The sequence below is a fragment of the Palaemon carinicauda genome, chromosome 1, assembly GCF_036898095.1.
Source record: "Palaemon carinicauda isolate YSFRI2023 chromosome 1, ASM3689809v2, whole genome shotgun sequence".
NCBI classification, from domain to species: Eukaryota; Metazoa; Arthropoda; class Malacostraca; order Decapoda; family Palaemonidae; genus Palaemon; species Palaemon carinicauda.
The window spans coordinates 252,401,257-252,428,114 of NC_090725.1; the positions used below are offsets into that span (position 1 = coordinate 252,401,257).

At 40.8% G+C, this 26,858-nt stretch overlaps 2 protein-coding genes and 1 long non-coding RNA gene across 3 annotated transcripts in view; 2 read left to right on the forward strand and 1 right to left on the reverse strand.

Moving 5' to 3' along the window:
• LOC137655246 (uncharacterized) overlaps window positions 1-4,044 on the reverse strand; it is a 55,763-nt gene extending 51,719 nt beyond the window's left edge. Inside the window, exon 1 of the long non-coding RNA XR_011046835.1 lies at window positions 3,852-4,044. This is a non-coding gene — a long non-coding RNA (uncharacterized lncRNA). The remainder of the gene's footprint in view (window positions 1-3,851) is intronic.
• Window positions 4,045-21,036: 16,992 nt separating this feature from the next.
• Window positions 21,037-23,214, forward strand: LOC137638801 (uncharacterized). The gene has a single exon (XM_068371184.1). It carries the CDS (start codon window positions 21,037-21,039, stop codon window positions 23,212-23,214), a length of 2,178 nt encoding a protein of 725 aa, XP_068227285.1.
• A 1,739-nt stretch (window positions 23,215-24,953) lies between these two features.
• Window positions 24,954-26,858, forward strand: part of LOC137638811 (uncharacterized) — a 239,634-nt gene continuing 237,729 nt past the window's right edge. The window contains exon 1 of the mRNA XM_068371196.1: window positions 24,954-25,191. Coding sequence (XP_068227297.1) covers window positions 25,157-25,191 — 35 coding nt within the window. The 5' untranslated portion in view covers window positions 24,954-25,156. The remainder of the gene's footprint in view (window positions 25,192-26,858) is intronic.

Consider the following 26,858-nt stretch of genomic DNA (forward strand, 5'->3'; position numbering starts at 1 on the left):
GCGAGCTGGAAGAAGTTGTGGCCCGATATTGTTTACGACGACAAGGGATTTACTCCGTCGGAAATCCAACACTCTGCAATACGGAAATCTGTGCAGTTGGCTGCCATAATTGGAGGTGACGGGTTTGGCGACATGACGACTGAAGACGTCGACGAGTTGTTGGACTGCCATTCCCAGCCCCTAACTGACGCAGACCTCGAAGACCTGACGAAATCGGCAAGTGAGGAAGAGAGTGATACCCAGGAAGAGACCCAAGAAAATGTCGAAGAAACGGGCTTAACATTAGAACGGCTTGCCAAGGCCTGCAACCACGCGAAGGAGTTGAAAGAAATGTTGCAAGAGTGGGACGAGGATATGGTTCGCTCGATGCAATTCTGCAACAAGGTTGATGACATAATGACTCCCTACAAAATGCTCTTGGATCGAAAAAAGAAGCAGCGGCAACAACTTCCGATCACAATGTTCTTCCAGCCTCGCAAAAAAGAGCCAGTTCCTCCTGCTAGTACGCCTTCGGAAGAAATTGAAGTTTCCCAGGAAGAAGTTGAAGAGGTGTCCCAGGAAAAGACACCTCCGTCTGAAGAGACGTAAAATACTATCATTGGCTGCACAGTAGAACACATCATCAGCTTCATCATCATCATTTCTACTGTGCAGCAAATTCATCGCCATCACCATTCAAGTTTTTCTTCAACTTCTTTCGTGGTGAGTACAGTAACAATCTTTATTTTTTACTTTAATATTCTTACTGCCTGTTTTATAGTTTAGTAATGTACGTACTGTATGCATTAAGTTAAAGGGAAGGTTTTAAAAGTCTACATGCTGTAACCTATCATATTTTTTTTGTTTAAAATTTACATTTACGTACGTAAAACAATCTCTCTCTCTCTCTCTCTCTCTCTCTCTCTCTCTCTCTCTCTCTCTCTCTCTCTCTCTCTCTCTCTCTCTCTCTCGTAAATTGTTTTCCTGCTTTGCTACGTACAATACTGTATAATTTATATTTGTAAGGTAACATATTTTGTAAATGCTTTTACTGTAAATACTGTATGTACTGTATCATTATTTATCACTATCATCATGCGCGTTAAATGCCTTGTTTGTTCTGAGCGTGGTTGTTTACTGAGCGTACACGCCGTCGTTTCAGGCGGCGTCATAAAGAAAAACATTTCATTTGGAAGTCCTAAGAAAAATACGTAAACTAAAACATTGGTAATAAACATCAACATACAGTACAGTACTGTATAATCAATATAATCGATGCAAAAACTAACCTATACATATATGTGTACTGTACACTAAATGAGTTTGTTTCTTCATTATGATCAGAGATGAACGTAAACAAAACATTGGTTGCCATTTTTTATCGTGCTTTTTAGGTGTTTAGGAAACGCATGATATAAAATCGCCTTTAATATTTGTGCCTGTTTTAGTTTAGGGTGCTGTAGTACATGCATTAAGTGTTCTGTACATTAAAGGGTGGTTTGTTAACAGTACTACGTACAAGGGAAGGTTTTAAAAGTCCGAATATACATGTTAAATAAATAGGTAAATATGATGTCACTACTTCGCGGATTTTCACCTATCGCGCCCGCGTCTGGAACCTATCTACCGCGATAAACGAGGGTTCACTGTATTATAAAAGAAAAATTGATGAACTTGGTTTAGATATAGAAAAGCTGTATTCTGTTATTAATAATTTGACTGGTAACAAAAAGAAAATAACTCTCCCTGAGGGTTTCTCTGATGGGGAACTTGCAGCCAAGTTCTCAGATTTCTTTGAAAATAAAATTGTTGATTTGATTAGTGGCTTTGGGGAGGTAGCTCGGTTTAACCTACATCAGGTGGCCACCAGTGAAAACGAGTTCAATCGTTTTGTAACAGTAGACTTCATTAAGATCAAGTCAATTGTCAGTAAAGTAAAGAGTACTTATTGTGATAATGATCCATTTCCGATTTCTGATGTCACTGGAGGTGAATATTTTGATGATCTCCTGCGGGTGTATTTAGAAATTGTTAACCTTAGCATTCGAGCTGGAATGTTTCCGGAGAGTGAGAAATATGCAATTCTCAAACCAGTATTGAAGGGCTCTTTAGATCCCCAAAGTTTGAGTTCATATAGACCTATATCTAACTTGTCTTTTCTTTCGAAAATAATTGAAAATGTAATTTTGGACCAGTTGATGGACTATCTTGAAGTAGCCCATGTCTTTCCTGATAATCAATCGGCATATAGGAAATTTTACTCTACGGAGACTGCATTATGTTCGATAGTAAACGATCTGCTGGTTATGATGGATGAGGGAATGTGTGGCATTCTAGTATTGCTTGATCTGAGTGCAGCGTTTGACACCGTCGTACATGGATTACTACTAAACGACCTCAAAGCAATTGGTATTAAGGGCGAGGCGCTGAATTACTTGGAGACTTTCTTAATAAACAGAACTTTTTGTGTTCAGATTGGCAGGTCCTTCTCCGGGACAAAAGTACTGGCCAGGGGGGTCCCACAGGGAAGTGTCCTGGGCCCTATCCTGTTTTGTATTTACACTATTGAATTGATGCATTTGCTGAGGAATCATGGGGTGAACTTTCAATTGTTTGCTGACGACACCCAAATCTACCTGTCATTGAGTAGTGTAGAGGACACAAAAAGGAAAATAAATGAAGTCATGACTGATGTTAAAAGATGGATGAATTCCAAACAGTTGAAGTTAAACGATAGTAAAACGGAGTGTCTGCTTATTGGGAAAAAGCATGATTTGAGAAGACTTGATATTGTGAAACTTAGAGTGCTTGAAAATGATTTTGAAGTGATAAATCCCATCAAAAACTTAGGTATTGTTTTCGATTGTGGTCTGTCATTTAATGAGCATATAAATAGAGTAACCAGAATTGCAAGCTATCACCTGAGAAATATTGCCTTTTTAAAGAAATACCTTGACACAAAAACTTTAACATTGCTGATACACAATTACGTAATCAGCAGGCTAGACTATTGTAATGTGTTGTACTATGGTTTACCAAACTACAATTTGAGGAAGATACAAAATGTGTTTAATAGAGCTGCTAGACTAATAAAAGGCCTGTCCCCCCGTGAGAGGATCACGCCAACGCTTATCGAGCTCCACTGGTTGCCTATAAAAGCGAGGATTATTTTCAAGATTTGTGTCCTAACGTACCAAGCACTTAAATTTGAGAAACCTTCGTATATGAGAAATATGTTGAAGAGTTTTCGCCCTGATACTGTAGTTAGCTTGAGACACAGTGACGATCCATATTGTCTCGAGGAACTGAGAAGCAGGACCAATGTTGGTACTAGAGCCTTTGAAAGAAGCGCTCCTAGAATTTTCAATAAGCTCCCCTTAGAGGTGAAGCAGAGCTTGAACTGCGATGTTTTCAAGAGAAAACTGAAGACGCACATCTTTGTTGATTGTTACCAATCGGGTGAGATGGACCCCTTCTACAAGGTCTAACTCTAAATTGATGTCTTCGTCGTGCCCTCTGTAGCTACCGACTTCGGCAGAAAAGAGGGCCAAGAGTGTCATCCAAAAGTAAAAAGTAAAGTAAAAGAACAACTTGATTAGGTTAGGTTCCCTGTGATTCTATACCCTTTTACAAATCTCAAACGTGTTAATCACGTTTTGCCCTGTTTTGGGACAGCCGAAATCCCAGGTTCAAACCTATTTCCTTTGGGAGGGGGGGGGGGGTGTGTCCATAACTTTTGAATGGCTTATTTGCAGTGGAAATTCAGGTCAGATTCGTTAGAAGCACATCATTCATGGTACTAATAGTTAATTTTTCTCACAAATCTTGTCCCGTGTTTTTCTATAAATTTACCTTAAATACTGTGATCTTACCTACCGATAGGCTGTACCTCCACAAACAGAGATTGTGACCTAACTTTCGTTCCGCACTGAAGAATAGAGATTGTCACGAGTGAAGAACTAACAAATCTACAAGCACAATACCAACGCCTTCTTCCTTGAATCTTGAGCCATCATTCATCCTTCACAGATCTCAAAATCCTCTATAACACCGTTGACAGTGTTGCCAACTGTGTTGGACATAAATGAGCTAGATTGAGGTCTGAAATGCGCTAGGAAGAGTTTCTCCCTGTATATGGAATTTGATGATGTTATACTTCCATTGAAGATGAACTAATAAAAAAAAAGTCAAGGGCATCAAAGCAATTATTGTAAATGTTGGATTCGGATTTGTTATACGAATGCTACGACTGGCATACAGTTCAATCCCGGTACGCTTATTCCATTATAGAATTGCCACACAGGTTTAAACCACAGTTCAAACTTTAACTACGGACTTGAAGAATATAATTTATCCAAATTTTGTAATGAAAAATAAACGTCAGTGATATATCCTGTAAAACTACTGTAAAAATCGCAAAACTGGTAGCCCAGAAATCATAGTGTCTAGTAAGAGCTATGGTTTCAGAAATTTCACGGAGAGAGAGAGAGAGAGAGAGAGAGAGAGAGAGAGAGAGAGAGAGAGAGAGAGAGAGAGAGAGAGAGAGAGAGAGAGATTAAACTTGGGATATTCAATTTCTCCACCTTATAAAAGAATTGTTTGCACCTTAACCTACACACACACACACACACACACACATATATATATATATATATATATATATATATATATATATATATATATATATATTAGAAATACTATAGAAAAAGCACCAAAGCTATTAAATTTTCACTTGAAAATGCGCTATGTGCAAAATATAAAATCTATGTGGTTAAGTTGGCAACGTCACAACTTCTGCAGTGTCCCCAGTACTTTGCTGTGCTGTATATCAATGTTGCCAGAATGGAGAATTTTCCTCAGATTTGGAGGATTTGGGTTCATGATGGGGAAATTTGGAATTTGGGTTGAAATTTTGTGAATTTTAGTTGTTGGAACAAATTATTTAGGGAATTTGCAGAATTTCATCACCATTGGTACTCTCTTCGATTCATAGGACATATTTACTTACAAGAATTCTCTAGAAATATCTGAAAACATTGTGGCGACTCCATGGGAAGTTTTCATATATATATGGGATATTCTCCTAAATTTGTGGTAGGCCTACATTTATAAAAATGTGTGGTCTCCATATACTTATGGGATAATTCCACACATTGGTATGAAATTCCCGCTAGTATGTAAAGTTATCAACTTTTTTTTTTGTGAAAACTTCCGATAATCTATGCAACCTGATGATGATCAGATTGTCACAATTAACGGATTTTGAGCGAAGCGAAAAATCTATTTTTGGGTGAGATAGCCATGGCGTCCTGATGGAAGGTTCCTTTTTGGTAGCTTCCTTGGGTAAATAACTAATAAGATATTCCCAGAGAATTTAACCACAGGTTATCACAGAATTCTAACTTCTGGAGTGAGTATCCTAAAGGTTTCCCTTTTAAGACATCGTATATCAACAGGGGACGCATGTATTAACGCGCCACATAGCTATCTACACCCCGAACAGAGTTAATGCTTCGGTGTGTAAGGGCGGAGAATAGCTGGGAGCCGTTCCATAGCTAATCTCATCCGTGGCTACTTTTTGGTACTCGAGACGTAAACAAACGGGCGCCATTGCTTAAATGACGTCACGTCCGTCTTCATCCTGAAGCCAGTTGCTTGCCGATCACCATGATACAGCAGAGCAGGGTGGGACCTAAAAACTGGACGAAGTAGCAGGGAGGGTCCATCAGGACGCCATGGCTATCTCACCCAAAAATAGATTTTTCGCTTCGCTCAAAATCCGTTTTTTGGGCTCAAGCCATGGCGTCCTGATGGAAGAATACCAGAGAATCAATGTATCGTGGTAGATTTTCCCCTATTGGGTAAGCGCCAAGGGTTTTGAACAATGTAGCATAGTAATCTTAATAAAAAAAAAGTAGGGAAGAATCTTCCTGCCCCCCTTGGCAGTGAAGTTCCCACGGCCATGCCGAGATCAAAGTGGTTATCGAAGGGCTATTCACCTTGCTAGAAGAATCTGAAGAACTTGGAGACGAGACTGAATGGTTGGCATTCGTATCGGAACATTCTTTAGGGCAGACAAGTGGTGGTTAGGCACTGTGTGCTAAGAAGGTTAGTTTCGTCTCTAGGGTATGAAGAGTAAGTATTCGTATTGGAATATTACATTGTAAGAGTGAATATATACTAAGGATTAGGATCTTAGTATCTCCATGAACCATAGGGAAGGGGATAATAAAACTATGACAGGCATATATTTCATAGTATAAATAGGAGCGGATTGAGACGCACAAGTAATAAAATAGGAATTTTATTTCATAATTGCAGAAAATTTAAAATAAATTACAGCAATAAGTAAAGTTAATTTACAGTGAATTATAATGTACATAGTAATAAAGACTTGCTCTTGAATCTGAAAGGGAATTTCAAATTTATTAGTAGGCACTCGTTCTCAAGGAACGTCAGTCTTTAATTAAACACATCATGCTCTAGGCATGCGGCGCTTGTGTGACGACTATGACATTTCACCTGGGATAAGAACAGTTATAAGAAAGCACTAAGTGTTTTCGACATCACTATGTATCGCTCGAGGGTCAACATAGGCACCCGAAGAGTTAGAGTCCCAAGTAACTCGCTGTAATATGCAGAGTTAGGTGCAGGTTTCATAACACTACCTGCGGCTACCACAAAATGTTTGACTTCGTGCACTTGTTTCGCATAATGTTTGAAGAAAACACGCGAGGACTTCCAGCCTGTAAAGCTTTTAAGGCTTTCGAAGTCCATACTCTGAAAGAAATTCAGAGACGATGCAACTTTTCTAGGATCGTGACCGGCGGGTGTACTGTCAGGATCCGCTCTGCGAATGAAGTAGGTGATTTTTGCTCTTAGTTGTTTCAGTGACAGGTCGCTGCCCGATGTTTCTCCTTTGAAGAGTTGGCCTCCACCAAAGTTCGAAGTTCTGCGAAGATAGACCTTGAGGCTCTCTACTGGGCATAGAGAGGCATCTTCCTTCAGGGGGCATATTCTCCAGGGGCCCCATCTTTTGGTGGGTAATTCGTTTTTGGCGAGAAACGTCGGATCCGGGGAGAGGGTAATGTCTCCTGAATCAGTAAACAGGATATGACCCTCTTCTCTTGACAATGCCACTATTTCGCTGACTCAGGCTCCTGAGGCAAGAGCAAAGAGAAATATAACTTTCTGAGTCAGATCCTTGAGAAGGCATGAATCATTATCCAAGTTGGAGGCGAAATGGAGCACCTTGTCCAATGACCAGGAGATCGGTTTCGGTGGGGGTGCTGGGCGTAGACGAGCGCATGCTTTCGGCAGTTTATTGAAGATGTCGCTGGACAGATCAATTTGGAAGGCATACAATAGTGGTCTAGTCAAGGCCGATTTGCAAGTCGAAATCGTATTGGCTGCTAATGAAGGTGAATGAAGAAGGACATGCAGAAATCAATTGTGATTTCCTTAGGATTTTTTGTCTTGACGAAAGAGACCCATTTTCTCCAAGATGATTCGTATTGCCGTCTTGTGGATTCGGTCTTGTATTCCTCGAGGAAGTCTAGACTTTTCTTCGAGATCCCAAACCTCTTCTTTGCGGCTAGGGAGAGAAAATCATGAGATGAAGGTCCTTGATTTTCGATGATGAAGCGAAGACAGTCGACTTCTGTACTTGTTGGGAGAGAACTGGGCCCGGGAGAGGGATCAGCTTGGGCTGCAGCTCCAGGACCAGGGGGTATCAGTTGCTCCGGGGCCACTTGGGAGCCACTAGAGCCGCTGTCCCTTTGAAGGTTCTCAGCTTGGAGAGGACTTTCAGCAGAAGGTTGGTGGGAGGGAACAGGTAGATCTTGGACCATCTGTTCCAGTCCAGTGACATGGCATCCACTGCTTCTGCCTTAGGGTCCTCGTACGGGGCCACGTACCGAGGAAGTTGATTGTTGTCGCTCGTTGCGAAGAGATTGATCTGAAGTTCTGGGACTTGGTGAGAGATGAAGGAGAATGATCTTGCGTCTAGAGACCATTCCGACTCTATCGGGCTTGTCCGAGATAGAGCATCCGCTGTCACGTTGCGGAATCCTTGTAGGTGAACTGCAGACAGGTGCCATTTCTTCTTCTCTGCCAGACGGAAGATTGGAAGAAGCACCTGATTTATCTGGGGCGATCTTGAGCCTTGGCGATTGAGACATCGAACTACCACCGAGTTGTCTAGGGTTAGACGAATATGGATCGAGGGAGGCGGGGAGAGTTTCTTCAGAGTTAGAAGGACCGCCATGGCCTCCAAGATGTTGATGTGAAACGTCTTGAACAGGGGAGACCATGTGCCTTGAGCCTGTTTTTGGTGGGAGTGACCTCCCCAACCCTCCAGCAAAGCGTCCGTGTGGATGTTGAGTGATGGAGGTGGGTGTTGAAGAGGAATGGACCTTTTCAGGGCCTTTGCTTCCGACCACGGCTTGAGGAGAAGTCGAAGTCTGTTTGGGAGCCGTCTCTTGAGGTCTCTTCGAGCGATGGATGCAGAACGTCTCCAGACTCCCGCGGCATCCTTTAGCTGTGCACGAAGCACTGGGTTTGTTACTGAGGCGAACTGTAGAGAGCCTAGAACTCGTTCCTGCTGGCGTCTTGAGATCCGCTTGGATTTCAGTAGTCGTTTGACAGACCCTGCTATTTCCTTCCTTTTCTTCTGGGGAATGGAAAGGCGGTGTGACTGAAGGTTCCATTGGATTCCTAACCATTGGAACTTCTGAGCTGGAGAGAGGCGAGATTTCTTCACGTTTATCTTGAATCCCAGGTGTTCTAGGTACTGGGTGACTTTGCTGCAGGATTTTAAACAATCCTCGGGCGATGGAGCCCAGACTAGCCAATCGTCGAGGTAGGCCATCACCTGGACGTCTCGGAGGCGGAGCTGTTGTACTATGGCGTCCGCCAGCTTTGTGAAGATCCGAGGGGCCACATTGAGGCCGAAGGGCATGGCCCTGAAGGCGTAGCTTTTCCTTTGGAGTCGAAATCCTAGGTAGGAGGAAGCGTGATGGTTCATTGGAACGTGCCAGTAGGCATCCGCCAGGTCTATGGAGACCGTGTAAGAACCTCGAGGCAGAAGGGTCCTTATCTGTTGAAGAGTCAGCATCTTGAACTTGTCGTTCGCTATGAACTTGTTGAGGGGGGATAAGTCCAGAATGACTCTGAGTTTGTCGGAGTCTTTCTTGGGGACACAAAACAGTCTCCCTTGGAACCTGGTGGACTTTACCTTCCTTATCACCTTCTTGTTCAAGAGATCTAGGACATATTCTTCCAGAAGGGGGGTTGATTGTTGGAAGAATTGCTGGAAGGTTGGGGGTGGTTGAGTCCAACTCCAGCCTAGACCCTTCTTGACGATGCTGTGTGCCCAGGGATCGAAGGTCCAACGATCCTGGAATTGGCGGAGTCTTCCTCCCACCGGAAGCACTTCATTGCTTCTGGTGTCCCGAGGGCTTACTGCCTCGGCCGCTAGCTCCCTTTCCTCCTCTGCCTCTGGAGGGACGGCGAGACGCGTCTCTCCCTGCACCTCTGCTTGAGCCTCTACCTTTGGGACGAAAGGTAGTCGTCTGTTGCTCGAAAGCAGGGGTGAAAACCGGTGACTGTGACAAGACCGGTTGGGTGACCAGCTGAAAGGTCTGCTGTGGCTGAGCTGCCACTTGGGGAGTAGCGGGTCCCGGAAACTGTCGTCTTGGTTGACGCTGCTGGGGTTTCTGTTTGGAGGATTTCCTCTTAGGTTGAGGTCCGTCGTCCTGAGAGGATTTCCTCTTTTTTGACATGCCCCACTTGTGGAGAAGGTTCCTATTCTCCGTGGCGGCTTTGTCGGTGATCTCCTTCACAAGGTCAGAAGGAAAGAGGTGTTTACCCCAGATGTTGGAGGAAATCAGCCTCCGGGGTTCGTGTTTCACAGTGGCACCTGCGAACACGAATTCACGACAGGCTCTCCGAGCCTTCATGAAGTGGTACATATCCTTCACCAGGGTTGCCATGTGGGATTTGGCGAGTACCATGTAGTGGTCTGGTACTCTGGTGTCACAGGCCATGATATCAAGTTGGACCTGGTGGGACATGGATGCTGCGAGCCTCTCCTTCGTATCTTGTTCCCGACGAAGGAGGTGATTGTTGAGTTTCGGGAGGTCTTCATTAAACTGACGTCCGGCGACGTCAGGATCTAGCTTTCCCACCACGAAAGTATGCTGGATGTCCTTCCAGTGTCGAGCGTCGGGGGGAGTCACTATGGAGAAGGGTCTGCACTCCTCCAGTGCAGGGCAGGCTTTTCCCTCTTCCACAGCCTTGAGGCACGCAGCGAAGGCCTTTTCCATGAATGGAAGGACTGCATCGTCGGGTGCGACGTAGGTAGGGTGCTTCTTGCTCAGGGCCGGAAGCTTAGAGCAGGTAAAACCCCTACTTTTAAACGTATTGGCTAGCATAGCCTGGGCCTTCGCGAGATCGAACACTATCTCCTCCTTTGGTTCGGTCTCTTCTTTAGAGGCAGGTTCAGAACGAAGCCGGACGTAACAGTCCGGGTAGGCCTCGAAGTTTGGGAAGAACTCCACGTCTTCCAGGGGGACCGTGCCAATCTTGTCGCTGACGAAGATCCTGCCGGTCGCGATAACCATATGCTCAGCATACCTCCATGGGTTGGCGTGTGAGCAAGCGGGGAGATCCTTAACCGAGATCTTCTTCGGTTCTTTGGATCCTATCATGGACCTGATGAACTCCTGATTTTCTTTCAGCCTGTCGTCCATGATGGCTTTGATCATCCGGAACATCTCTTGGGCGGATGGCATGGGTTCCGGGGTAGCGGAGGTAAACGGGAGAGACACTTCCGTCGGTGTAGGAGTAGGGGCGGTGATGGAAGGAGGAGCGACCTCTTGCTCCGACTCGGTGTATTCCACCTGGTCCTCATCATCTTCCGCACCTTGAGCCATAAGGGTCTTCTCCGTGCCCTCCGAAATATCCGACATGTGTTCGTCGTCCTCGGAATCCAGGTGGCACTCGTGCATGGACTGGGCCATGACTACGTCTGGTTCCACCGTAATTTGGACAGTGGGGATCAAATCCTTGGGCACCACAGAATCAGGGGAGGCCTTTGGGAACAAAAGGGACCTCATTTCTTCAGTGGCCAGGTACGGTCCGGTGGCATTCTTCTGGAAGCCACGCACCCACTTGCGTAGCTTATCCCGAGAAGTGTCCCTGACCTCCGCTGAGGGAGGGTTATGGAAGGCATCAACTAGGTGAGCCTGGCAGACCGTACAGTTCAGCGGGTCCCAGAATTTCAAATCCCCTTTCTTGTTAGCACAAGGGGCGTGAGTCCTGCAAGCCGTATGCCCGTAGAAGTGCGGGCGTTTCACAGCGCAGAAGTCGAAGTCACACTTCATCTGCTCCTCCTGTGGAAGAAAGAGAAAATGAGTATGGGGGGAGTCATAAGAATGGCTCTTAAACTAAGTTAATATTAATCATTAATTTTAACTTGATAAAGGGTGTGATGCACAGAGGATTGAGATAGGAAAGAAACATACTCCGTGCATCCCGCCCGGCTGGTTACCGTAAGCTTCATCCTTGGATAATCCGAGGTGGCCGAAGGCACAGGATAGAATTCCAGTAGAAGTCCATAGGGCAAATGGAATTCCATGGGAATTGTCAAGAATAAGGTTGGGACTGAGGCCACTCAGTCCCAAATTAGGGGGCTAAAGGATCCCAAAGGGTAACTGCTTCCGGCAACCAGCCGCGCTAAGATACACACAGCATGCTGGAAATCTGTAGAATGCAAGAAGACAGCATGATTACCAGTAGAACAGTACTAAGGTACTGATCCATTTACGTAAACAAGCCATCTGGTTGCAGTGTAGGGCTATCAGTATTAGATGATAGCTAGTAGAAGGGGGTGCAAGTCGTCTTGACGCCTCCGGAAGGTTCCGGCAGACCTCCGGCACGCCGGAGGCCGCTCCAGCAGAGTTTCTGGCATTAGGACAGAAAATATAAAAGTCAAGAGTAATACCAGGGTGGCGGCCGCCGGCACAGCGGCGGCACGCCGGCAGAGGGAGCGGCGGCTCCGGCAGCCGGAGGTTGCCGGATTGGTGACAGGAACAAGGATGGTTATAGCAGAACCGGGTTGCCGGCAGTGGATGCCGGCACTCCGGGGGCCGGCCGGCGGGCGGACGACCAAGCTATGAGGAAGGGGGAGAGCCATCGGCTGGAAGCCGGCGGCAGGCGGCAGTCCCCCGGCACACGGAGGACTGGCGGCCACGGGGATATGGGGTGAGTCACCAAGGTAGGAGGTGGGTATCGCCGACAGTGGAGGCGGCAAGGGACCGGCACCCGGATAGTGAAAGAGACAGAGGGAGGGATGTAGGGGGTCCAGCCATGGACTCCCAGACATCCCCCCTGAGAGGATGTACCCATGATAGAGGCTGACTCTATCACCCAGAAGCAGGGGCCGCAGAGGACCGGGAGCTAGGGTAGCCCAAGGGAGGGCTAGGGGACACCCAAAGGGGGGGGGGGTTGAGACCCCTGCATACAGAACACATCCAGTGGCTAACCCCATAGGACACTATGAAGGGTATATGTACCAGAGCGGACTGTACACAGAAGCTCAAGGTAGCCCTATCACTCCACCCTAAGGAGGAGTTGTAGGACAGGGGACAGATGGGTATAGACTAACCTAAGCATAGGCTAGGCTATACAAGAGATAGGTGAGGAGGGGAGAAGAGAAGGGTCTTCCATGGAAGGGGTTCTGTACCAGAGCGGCCACTAAGGAAGGGAGGACACTCCCTAACCTAAGGTAAGGCAGCCTGACTGAAACGGTGCATGGGTACAGTTTCAGCAAGGAACAGAATAACCCTTCCAAAACCTAACCTAGAGCAGGGATGTACGTCCTGAACTAGGAAGGATAGAAGACATATCGCTATCGCAGGAAAGTCGTAGACTTAGTCCTAGCAATAGAGGAAAGACTAGCCGTTCCTCACTCTCAGGCGCAACCCTAAGAGGGGGTCATTCCCTTAGGGAGGACAGAGAGGCAATAACATACTCTGATAAGAGCTTGATCCCCTTACGTGGTAGGGGGAGCAAGGCTACACAGAGGGAATGCCCTAAGGTAGGGGGATGAAGGAAGCATATAGGGGTCCTACATGTAGGTTAGGTTAGGAAGGCACACTAACTAACCTATCCCCTATATGGTCCCTGAAGGCGAAAACACTTGCATCACAGTCAATAGTATTGTAAAATAATGCCACTATCTTCATAAGTAAGCCTAGGATCACTGATAAAATCATGCATGAACACTAATATAGGCGCTCTGGCCTGGGGGCTATAGTAGCCAACTGGTATGGGGTCAATCGATGACCGGTAAAAAAGCGTCAAAACACGATATAAAAGTTCCTAGCTATGAAGACTAAATAAACTAATATTATCGATTAGTAAATAAGGCCGGAAGCGTTGTTGTGGCTAACTAAATAAGGCATGCAGAACAACAACGACGCCATAAAATGGCGGGTCCGGTAGAGGCACAGCTCTGCCACAAAACAACAAATATCTCGAAAAGTAATATTTACTTTACGGTCAGAGCTTAACTAAACAATACTGGAACCTTGTACTCAACTTTCCAGAAGAAGGCGAGGCCGAAGGTAGCGACATGATAAAGATGCAAGACGATAAAGTGAGCACAGGGAAAATCCGTCTAAGTAAGGCGAGCTACTGTACAAAGGATGAAGACGGACGTGACGTCATTTAAGCAATGGCGCCCGTTTGTTTACGTCTCGAGTACCAAAAGTAGCCACGGATGAGATTAGCTATGGAACGGCTCCCAGCTATTCTCCGCCCTTACACACCGAAGCATTAACTCTGTTCGGGGTGTAGATAGCTATGTGGCGTGTTAATACATGCGTCCCCTGTTGATATCGATGTCTTAAAAGGGAAACCTTTAGGATACTCGCTCCAGAAGTTAAAAATTCTGTGATAACCTGTGGTTAAATTCTCTGGGAATATCTTAGTAGTTATTTACCCAAGGAAGCTACCAAAAAGGAACCTTCCATCAGGACGCCATGGCTTGAGCCCAAAAATGTTCAGTATGTTAAGAAAATGTTATTGTATTTTCATAATAAAAGATAGAAAAACTTGTTTTGACGTGAAAGTCAACATTTGTGTGGCTGCATTTAACAATGAAAATGTGGAGTGTGGCCCCTTCCATCTACCAGCTAGGCTATAGGCTACTTCAGGATGTTACACAAACAGAAAATAACTGACAGTCGAATACAAGTACACACCAGGAGGGTATGATACAGAACATGGTGAGTGTTGACTAAATTTTTCTTCGAGACTTCCGGTGATCATAAATTTACTGAAGAGTCATAGTTCCTTCACCACAATGCCACATCAGTAAGTGACCAATGACTGGTCAGTAAGACGTGTAGGCCTACATCATCATTATTATTATCATTACTTGCTAAGCTACAACCCTAGTTGGAAAAGCAAGATGCTATAAGCCCAGGGGCCCCAACAGGGAAAATAGCCCAGTGAGGAAAGGAAACAAGGAAATATAAAACATTTAAGAACAGTAACAACATTAAAATCATACTAAACTTTTAACAAAACAAGAAGAGAAATTAGATAGAATAGTGTGCCCGAGTGTACCCTCAAGCAAGAGAACTCTAACCCACGAGAGTGGAAGACCATGGCACAGGGGCTATGGCACTACCCAAGACTAGAGAACTATGGTTTGATTTTGGAGTGTCCTTTTAAAAGGGCTGTTTACCAATATTTGCTGAGAGGTGGGTCTTAGTATCTTACAAAATTGGGCTTGCCTTAATTACGAAGTATTGAGGATTGTCAGGTTATATAAATGTATTTTTCAATGGTAGGATAAAAAGGTAGCGAGGAAAAATTGAAGCCTACTGTTGCTCTGATTCCCCCTTGCATTGATAACAGACAAGTAGGCCTAGCCTACGCCTATGATTCTTTTTCTGAAATTTACATTTCATCCCACTGTCTGTTGTTAGATATATGATATAAGAAAGAAGGGTATTAGCATATATTTCCTGATAATCATTGATTTCTTTAAAATGTAGGCCTAGCTATGTCACACACACACACACACACACACACACACACACACACACACACACACACACACACACACACACACACACACACACAACATGTGCTGATTTATCAATGTGTCGTTCCAGTTGTGAAAGTTGGTTCGTCGATCATATCATGGATGACGAGTTTGATGATTCTAAAACTCCCTCTATGACTCAGAAAACGGTGAAATATACACAAGTATTCTAAGACTTGGGATTTGGGAATCGCTTCCATTATTCAAGGGATGGTTTAAACCAATTTTTTTTATGTGTTAATAAGGTAGCCTACATAATTTCACTTACACATTAATTATAAGAATTATTAGGAAATGGAGAATTTTTAAGGTTTTGGGGAAATTTTGACATGATTTTCGGGGCATTCTATGCAAACCGATCTGGCAACACTGTTGTTCACTTAAAATTTTCTTATCCTATTCTTAGTCTCTAATAACTTCTACACAATACTAATAAAAATATACTTAAGCCTAGAATTATTCTCCATAATCTTGATTATATACTATTTACACCACACAACATTTCCACCATTATCATGAATATCCTTTCGAATTTTAGGATAGCATTTCGACATGAAGTCGGCAGTCCCTCCCATCGAGTTTTTCTTTATTAGACAAACGATTAAATCAACGCATTAACTACATCGTATTCAAAATTGAATGCATTGCAAATTATTATTCTTTGTTTTATTTTTCCTTTTTTTCGGTATCAGCAGGCATGTTTTGAATCTTTATTTAACTGCTTCATCGATATCCTGCCATCATCTAAATTTCCAGTTCCATTTGGAGGTGATCTCGTATTAAGAATGGGTATATATTTGATTTTGTGTGTGTTTTATTACCTCATTTTAGCTATCGATGCTTGTGTTAAATTGGTTACTAGATTTTCCCTTAAATTCTTATTTTGGGGAATCAGTGTTTGAGGTCCCGACTTAATGGATTCAATATTCTTTCTCAGTAAGATTATGTTTTGTTTTTTTTCATTTCATTAATCAGTAGGCCTATTCAGTAAGCTAGCCCAAGAAGAATCCACTGAGCCAACAGCAATACTCCCAATGCTCTTCAATTCAGACATTCTTACTTCATGTTCTCTTATAAAGTGTAGTATAGTTCCCTTTATAGTTCATCCTCAATTTTTGAGATTTTCGTCTCCATATCTTCCTGTTTTCTCATTGCAATTGAAGCTTCATGTACACACTTAGGACAAAGCCATATTATTTTCTCTATCTGCATCATTTGTGTTAGTATCTACGTAGATACATTTCTTGTGATAGTAGCTTGTACAATAATCGCATCCTATCCATTCTTTTCCCATTCCCTTTGAAAATTTACCGGAGAGGTGTATTTTTACTCTCTACTTTTACTTACTTACTTTTACTTTTAGAGGTTTATTTCTCGCCCTCCATCAAACACTAAAGGTCTGTTCAGGCGGGCCTTGGTGTATGAAAAAATAATTCCTTTCCAGTTAATATTTTGCTCTGTATCGTTATCAGTTATTTCGCTAACATTTGTATTCAGGCTTAATAGTTTTCAGGTCACTATTATAACACTTTCTAAAAAGATAAGTCTTCAGGTTTTTCTTGAAGGCAGCCACATTTGTGCTATTCTTGACATCGAGTGGAAGGTCGTTAAAGAGTCTCGGTGCAGCATAACTGAACGTTCTTCCTCCTATTGCATGATTCACACTAATTTCGAATAGTCTATGGGGGTCATCTGCATGTCTAACTCTTACAGTGGCGCTGGTAGCTTCAGGGTAGGGGATCAAGCAATCACGAAGATATTTAGGCTTATCACCTGTAAGTGCTTTGTGAGTCAACAAGCAAATTTTAAATTCAATCCTAGCCTTAACAGGTAACCAATGTAGATCGATCAGTGCAGGAGTTATTCTCTCCCGAAATTTAATGCCTTTTATCAGTCTAGCCGCCCGGTTTTGCACATTTTGAAGCTTCCTTAGTAGTGTATTGGGCAATTTGTAGTACAGAGAATTGCAATAATCAAGCCTTGATATTACATGACTCACCACTAAAATTTTTGTACTGCCCTCTGTTAAATATTTTCTAATAAATGCTATGTTTCTCAGGTGATAGTTACACACTTTCACTGTGTTCACAATTTGGTCCTTCATTGACAAATTACAGTCTATCAGTACACCCAAATTTTTCACAACAGGCACAATCCCAACATCAGCATCACCAATTTTTATACTTTGAATTAACTGGTAATTCTTCAAAGCCACCCTTGTGCCAAAGAACATACATTCTGTTTTATCATCATTTAATTTGAGCTTTTTCCTCTGCATCCATGTTTTTATTTCAGTCATTATCTCATCAATTTTCTTCTTTGTATCTTGTGTTGTTGAAATTGAGAGGTAAAACTGAGTATCATCTGCATATAGTTTAAAACCCACTTTGTGTTTTTTCAAGATGTGTGATAGCTCGATAGTATATATGTTAAACAAGATAGGGCCCAGGACACTACCCTGTGGTACACCCTTCATAAGAATTCTCTCATTGGATCGGTTTCCAGAAACTTCTACAATAGTCTTCCTGTTCACTAAGTAACTTCGCAAAAATTTCAGTGCTTCCTGAGTCACTCCAATAGACTTCAAGTCGTCAAGTAAGTACTCGTGCACAACAGTGTCAAAAGCAGCACTAAGATCTAACATAATTAAAATTCCACACTTTCCCCCATCAAGAAGACCTATCATATCATTCATTATTGAGCACAAAGTAGTTTCTGTAGAATGATTAGCTCTGTAGGCCGATTGATTTTCCGGGAATACCTGTAACTCGTCAATATGCGCCCATAATTGCTCACTTATGACTTTTTCAATAAGCTTTGACATGTAGGATAAATTTGAAATGGGCCTATATGAATTTAGCTCGTTTACATCACCTTTCCCTTTGTAAATTGGTTTGATCAACACAGTTTTTTCACAGCTAGGAAAACAGGATTGCGATATACTTAGGTTAATTATGTTCAGGTAAATATTATATACGACTTGTTTGTTTGGAGCTTCACTTATTGAACTGTTTGGGAAAGGGTCGTTTCCACAATATGTATTCTTCATCTCTCTCATAACCTTTAACAAGTCGCACATATTTATCTCCCTAAATTTTATTAACTTCTTTCCCTCTTTCACTGGCATAGCTGACTGTCCCTCCAAGTGATTTTGGGGGAAGCCTCTATAGATTTTATCAATTTTTTCACTAAAGAATATAGCAAAACTCTCTGCACAAACATTATCAGGCAAGACATATTTTTTCTTTAATCCCATCAAATCATCAAGGTTTTTATGAAAGTCCTTCATGTTATTAGTTTTTTTACATTCGCCGTTGTAGAATTTTCTTTTTGTTTTTTCTAACAGGATGTTATAGTCATTTCTGGCCTTATTATATAGATTTCTGGCTTGTAAGGATTTGGCTCTTTTCCATCTACCTTCCATCTTACGTCTGTGTCTTTTTGCCTTTAATAGTTCACTATTATACCATCTAACATTTTCGCGTACCACTATTTGTTTGTTCTTTATGGGACACATGGTATCGTACATTTTTCCAAAATTGTCGTTGTATTTCTTGGTATAGCACCCAACACATTCTATGTCTACCATATGTTCACATTGTGTGTTCACACAAGACATTTGCGCTACACTAGCTTCAATAAAATTCTCAGCATCAAAATTTTCCCGTTCCCTATATGTGATCCATTTTTTCAATACTCTGGTGCAATTTATATTAACATTAAAGGTGATGATGTGTTTTTGAGATCTCAAAGTCTGGTTCCACTTCAAGGTTTTTTATTAGGTCTGAGTCTTTTCCACATATGACCAAGTCGAGTGTATGACCACCTACTGACGTTGATACCAAAACACTGTTTATTAAATTAAACATCTCAAATACTTCCTTGAGTTCTTTAGCCTTATTATCATTTTCATCATCTACCCAACAGTTGAAGTCTCCACCAATTAATGTATTTTTAATATCGTCCACCACACCCACAAGAATACTAAATTCTTCAATGAATTTAGTCATATTACTCGCTGGTGGTCTATATAATGATATTATATTCAATACCTTATTGTTTCTTGTCAGTTTTAAACAGATATATTCAAACGTTTCAAATACCATTTCATTCATGATAGAAACCCTAGAGAAAGTTTTCGACACAAAGACACCCACTCCTCCTCCAGTTTTGTCCTTTCTTGGTACGTGATAGAAATCATGAGTACACGGCGTCATCTCCTGAATCTTTGAGTTATCACTAATATTTCCCTGCAACCAAGTTTCCGTTAATAAGCATAAATCTAATTCCATCTCGTTAATAAGATGTCTAATCTCTAAGGTTTTATTCCCCACCGATTGAATATTTATCAGACCACACTTAACCAATGGGCTAGACTCCATGATCGGTTCTATTTTTTATCCTGGTAAGCTCCTCCTTGTATACCTTACAGTTATCATCATATGTCCTATGATTCGTATCATTGTAATTTCTCATTGTGCAGTTATGACACTTTAACGTATTTACATTACAATCCGTGGTTCGATGATCCTGGCTACACTTGGCACATACCTGAGTCTTGCTACAATTTTCAGCAGAATGACCAAATTCTTGGCATTTATAACACTGAAATACATTGTAGGAATCATAGATTTTACAGCATCCTCCAAGCGTGGTATATACTCTATCATCTCTTTTACGGAAGACTTTCCTGATAGTTGGACTACACTTTATAATGACGTGTAATTTACCGCTTTGTCTTGATTTAAACTTCCTGATCAATTTAAAGTCTTCTTCATTTTCACATATATCATTCAACCATTCATTCTTCTCCATTATACTGGCAATTATATCATCTTCATTTTCATCAATATTGCAGACCTTGATCTTCGGTTTAAGTAGATCCTTTTTATCTACTTCTACCTTAATGTCATTCTTGACCTCTTCTAAGTCATTTTTAGCCTTTTCTAACCCAGTTTTATCCGCAAAATTAACTACCAAGTGGCCTTGTTTAGAGGTTTTGACCTGTTCGACATTCGTGGTTATCTTCTTCATGATAGTTTTCTTGATATCTGAAGCCTTCTTATTTTCCTCCGTAGATTTTATAACCAAAGTGTTTCTTGATTTCAACTTACTTGCATATGTAGTCTTGGTCACATTCTCTTTTTCATATTCCATAAGTTTCTCTTTCAGCTCGACAATTTCTTGACGCATATCCATGTATTGAGCAGTTATCATATCCATAAAACCAGACATCTGTTGTTGTACATTTACCTTCATCTCCTCTATGATGATGCTTAGTCTCGTTATGTCATCAACACATGCAGACTCAACACATTTTGGACATTTATAAATGATGTTCCTGCTTTTTAAAAGAGTACTTGAACCATCCTTTAAATTAGAGCAAGCTTTTTCATCATGGTACCATCTTCGGCATTGGTCGCATTGCATCCCATCATCGACATAGGCAGTGTTGCCAGATTGGGCTACTTATCGCAAATTGGGCTACTTTTTACAGCTTCTTGCGACCAAATTTCACAACTTGCTACTTGCTACTTTTTGGGCTACTAGTGGTTTTAATTGGGCTACATTTGGGCTACTTTTTATTTTATATAGATTTTTTATTTAGTTTAACTGCAAATAAGCAAAAGCTTATTTCTATTTGCCTGTTACAAGGATTATATATATTTTTAACTATGTATAGAGATTGATATAATAAGCTTATTATATCAACCTTTATGCTTCAATGTTTGTTCATCAGCACGTATATCGAACTCGTATGGTACATGTATTCTACAGCTTCATCTTGAGTAACGTTTTGTGTGACGGTTGCAAGTTTTCTAGTGTTGCCGGTTGCGGAATTTTCAGCATCTTTATGGGAGAATTTTTCCTATTTTGTGGGATTTTTACCATGAAATTTTATTAAAACCTTAAATCTTGTATTTGAAGATTTATATTTTATGGATTTTTTCCACAATATATTGGCGAAAAAGGGTTATTTGGGTAATGAAGATATCGAAAAAATTCTCAAACAGCAACTCTGTACGGCAAGTCAACACTTAGTCAAATCATCAGTTTCAGTTGAGATTTCGATGGTTACGCCTAGTGGTGACAATAACATAGATAAGAGTGCGAACAAAATGGGGAAGTGGGCAAAATATAACAAGGGTTTTCAACATTCATGGTTAAAAGACCCCATTTTTGAAAAATGGATCGAAGAAGTTAAAGGTGATGCAAATAAAGCTTACTGCAAGCTATGCAAAAGCGAACTAAGGGCCCACAAAGCTGATTTGAAGAAACATAGTGATTCTGTAAAGCATAAACAAAACATGTCAAAAATATCTTCCAAACAAAATTTGAAAACTATGGACTATTTCACAGGAGACAAAGTTACCCGACTTGAATTACAACTTTCAGCTTATATTGCGTGTCATTCATCAATTAGATCAATTGATCATTTATGTGATATCCTGAAGAAGGATATGCCTTGTTCCTCAAGCTCTGAGAATATTAGATTACATAGAACGAAATGCACCGCCATAATAAAGAAGGTTCTGTCCCCAGTACTCTTAAAAGAAATAGTTGCAGACATAAAAGATTCTGCATTTTCATTAATCATAGATGAATCGACAGATATTGCTTGCATAAAACATTTGTGTGTTTGTGTTCGCTATTACAGTTCATTACACAACAAGATAGTGTCTCAGTTCCTAGGACTAATCCCAGTGACAAGTACCACAGCAGAAGCTTTACATCAGCACATAAAGGATTATTTTCAAGAAATCGGTGTGGATTTGAATAAATGCTTTGCAATAGCGACAGATGGTGCTCAAAATCTTTGTGGATGTCACCATTCTGTGTATATGCTTATGAAAAAAGATATTCCTAATCTCATTCTTTTAAAGTGTACCTGTCATTCACTTCATTTAGCTTGTTCTCACGCATCAGAAGAAATGCCATCTTGTATTGATTATATACTTAGAGAAACATATAACTGGTTTCACAGATCGGCGTTGAGAAGAGAGGATTATATGAAAATTTATAAGCTGATTCATGATGGGAAGGATCCTCTGCAATTAATACCTTTATCTGGCACCCGGTGGCTAGCCAGAAGCAACAGTGTAAAGAGAGTTCTTGATCAGTGGGATGCACTGAAAACTCACTTTCAGTTTGCAGCTTCTTCATGTGATAAATATGTATCTAGAGAACTCTACTCTATGTACTCTGACCATAAAAATGAACTCTACTTGACATTTCTAAGACCCATTCTAAATGATTTCGAGAGGATAAACTTGCTTTTTCAAAGAGAAGAAGCAGATCATTGTAGCCTACTCAGAGAGCTAGAGTGTTTTACATTGGTGATGCTGAGAAGAGTTTTACTTTCAAATTATGTTAAGCTTGAAGTTGATCTGAATATGTCGTCCATATTTCTCCCTTTAAAAAATGTTGATTTTGGTTATGAATTCACCTCCCTCGTATCCAGTAAGAAACAAGCCAATTTAATATCAGAGCAAGAATTGCACGATGTAAAATCAAGATGCCACAAATTCCTTTTAAGAGCATGTAAGGAACTACTTTCTCGTCTTCCTGAAAACATGGAGACCTTAAAGAAAATAAAGAACCTTTCACCAACTGTCTGTTTAAGCCACACACGGCCACCTTTCTCTGAACTACCTTTAGAACTAGCTGATCGCTTTGAAATAGCAGATATTGAAGGTCAATGGCGAACTTTGTTGAACCTAGACTGGAATAACATTTGTGATGGAGACATCCCAACTTCAGGAAATCAGTTTTGGACAAAGGCAATTGGTGTAACTAATGCGGGAGGTGACTTTATTTTAAAAGATATATCGGAGTTTGCATTAAAAGTGTACTGCCTCCCCATAAGTAATGCTCTAGTAGAAAGGGTTTTCTCTAGAGTAACAAGCGTAAAAACCAAGTTGAGAAATCGAATGGGCCTAGATCTCTTAACCTCAATATTAAGGATAAAGACCAGTTTGGAATTAAATGGTAAATGCTGTACAGGATTTGAACCGAAAAGGTCCATGCTAAATTTTGACTCATCAATCTACAAAAATGAAAAAAATGAGGAAAATGAAGAATGTCTAGTGGATGATTTGCTGGATATATTTGATTAATTTTCAACAAAAGAATAGAAAAGAATTTTATTTACCGTATTTTCATGAAATAAAATGAGAGATTGTTTTTCAAAATTTCATTTTTGAAAGATTAAGACAATTTTATTTTAATTTTCCAACAAAAGAATCTATTTAGTTTAATTGCAAATATGAAACATTTCGGAAGTTTACGTTTGAAACAATTGATTTTCAAAACAATTATATATACTATGGTTTAAAAAAGAAACTGAAAGATTTGTTTAAAAATATTTTCACTAGCAAGATAGCCAAGCAGGACCAAAAACTGTAGGTAAGTAATCATATAAATGTTTTTATTGATATATATATATATATATATATATATATATATATATATATATATATATATATATATATATATATATATATATATATATATATATATATATATATATATATATATATATATATATATATATATATATATATGTTAATAAAAATTGGGCTACTTTAACTCTAAATTTGCGATTTTTTGGAAGCGTTTGGGCTACTTTTTGAAAATATATCTGGCAACCCTGGACATAGGACTCACAGTGCCCACACATGCCATGATTGCCTCCGTCATCACATTCTTCATAAGCTGCTGCCATTATACTTTCCTCCCTTCCTGTGAGTACCTCGTCAATTTCATTCATAAATAGACCGAGATCATTCACGGGATTACGTCTTCCTTTTCGTTTTCTAAGGAAAGACATATTGAATCATTATTTCAATGAACTTTTCAAGTAGCCCCACCCCAACGCAAAAATGCTGGGTCAGGCCTTTCACTACAGACCTCACATACAAGGAAACCACTGATTTTTAGCACTATATTTCACTAATGTCAACACTAGCAAACACCCACAAAGAGATTTTTCATAGTACAAACAACGAGATACACAATGATTCCGTTTAAAGCCAGATTCGATACAGAGCACTGAAACACACGTCCACACCCGTACGTAGCTGACATATTGCTTATGTTCCGTATGTTCCGTATGAATAGGCTATATAATTGGTAGAATAAGTAGTTGTCGACGGGATCAGTTTAGCTTACTGAAGAATATGAAAAGAAACTACCGAATACTAAATTTACAGTAACCCAGTTATATGCGTCAGTAATAAAGAAAAATATTTATTAGGGCATGGTTTTTATATACAGCATCAATAATTGACTAGTTACATTCCTACTCGGGTATTCCCTGATCACTTCCTTTTGGTAAAACTTAATTTGAGAGAACATTGTATAACCCCGAACCACATCGTGGTAAATAATAAATTTAGTAATTTTTCACCACAAAGCAAGGATTACTCAATTTTCCAAGTGTTCCATTAGCATCGTGAATAGTGAGTGTTGGTGAGTTTACTCAAGGCTTTACTCACGACACTACTTTACACTTACACTGTATAGTTCTTATTTATTTAGTATTTGATTTTATGGCTCCTTTCCTGGATCTATAATGTATGGGGAACTTTCCTCACTACATGACCTACATGTTCAGTTTATCGGATGCATGCTTAGGTATATTTCATATACTGCATAACTGGAAACTGTTACTAGTGTTTATTATAGAAACACTTAGAGAACAAGAGTCCAGTTTCTTTTCGAATGAAATATTTCTCATTTATCAATTCTCGAATTTTAATAATTGTTTCATTACCAACAAATAGAATATTTATATAATCGCAATGCATGACGTAATTACTATCCATAGTCCGTATCTTATTCTTATAGCAATTTCTTCAGTTCCAATAATAAGAACTGTTAAATTTTTTAACTAAGCGCAGTTTATACATTTTATCTGTTACTCTGTTGTGAGCTTGTCACGTGTTTTTCTCCCCGAATATATACCCCACACTTTATCAGCCGTCTACTCTTGAATTACCATGAACTTGCTATTTTTTTCAAACTGTCCATACTTTCTGTCAGTGGTAGGTGGTGGTCATGACTCGTGAGGTAGCCCACCAATTACGGATATTGTAAGTATCCTATCTTTAGTCTATAATCGTAGTCTGTTTTTACGGTTTGTAATCGAATCTTTAAGCTTGTTCTGGGAATTATGCTGAAATTTTGGGAAAAGTGTCTCCTGTTAGTTCGTGGTGCCAAGATATTTCAGCAGTGAGAGACATGGCTCTGACACCATGCTACCTCTTAATTGTGAGCAACTTAGACTACACCAGTAATTACATTAGCCTTTATGTTTCTGTAGTAACTCTCAAAATCTTGAATCATATATTGTTATACATAGGTTTGGTATATTTACCACTATGTATCTCAAACATTATTGCTGGTGCAGACCACATGGTTTTTGCTTCCTCACGTCTCCCCAAGAAGCATCTAGTGATTACCACCATCCACCAATGACACGTGGAAAAGTCACATCCAGACTAGGCAGAAAAATTTAAAGCCCATCTGTGTCATGGGAAACCTGGTATGAGGTTGTTACTGAGTCTGGGAAACGGCTGAGATATGTTGCAAACTAACCTCATCCCCTTAACCTAAGGTAGTAGGGTCCTCATCCCCTTAACCTAAGGTAGTAGGGTCCTCATCCCCTTAACCTAAGGTAGTAGGGTCCTCATCCCCTTAACCTAAGGTAGTAGGGTTGGCCAAGGGGTAAATTTATAGAAAAACACGGGACAACGTTTTTTTTCAACGCATTTGACCTTTATTTCTTCTGCAAATAATCTGTTCTACCGTAATGTGCACCCCTTTTCCGAAGGACACAGGTTGGAATCTGGGATTTTGGGTGTGCAAAAGCAGGACTAAACATGATTATTCAACACATGAGATTTGCAAAAGGGTAACTAGAGGATTGTCTATTCATATCTGTTGTACATGTCATAATTATTAAATGATCCTATTTCACTTATGTACAGTATAGGATCCTATTTCATTTATGTGTATTGTGTCGTCTATACATTATGTGCATTATAGGATCCTATTTAATTTATGTTTATTGCATCGTCTATACATTGGCGCTCATTTGTGAGAATGTAAGCAAATAGTGTTTCAGTTTGGCAGCTCATTTACTCACTGCGTATATGGTACAGTATTATTGTCTATAGACTTTAGCTAAACTTTGTTATCTATTATATGCTAGCAGCAAATGGTTCATTAGCTAGCTGTATATACTGTAAATTTATTAACTGACTCATATATGCTATTAGGTGTCAGTGTAATTTCATATTGAATTTATTTTGACTGCCGATGCAGATGCCATTTTATTTCTCATCGTGCTATCTTTCATTGCAGATATTATCATTGTCATGTGATGCCTTCCAAGTGATAATAAACATTTCATGAACAAAAAGTGAATCTTATTTAGTAACGAACCTCACGAACTCACCTAACCTAACATAGTAGTTCCCAGGTCACAACCCCCAGCGACCCCTCTTCCCAGGTCACAACCCCCAGCGACCCCTCTTCCCAGGTCACAACCCCCAGCGACCCCTCTTCCCAGGTCACAACCCCCAGCGACCCCTCTTCCCAGGTCACAACCCCCCAGCGACCCCTCTTCCCAGGTCACAACCCCCAGCGACCCCTCTTCCCAGGTCACAAAACCTGATTATTTAACACTGATGTTTGTGAAAGGGTACAGAACCTAACAAACCCATCTAACCTAACCTAGTAGTTCCCAGGTCACAAA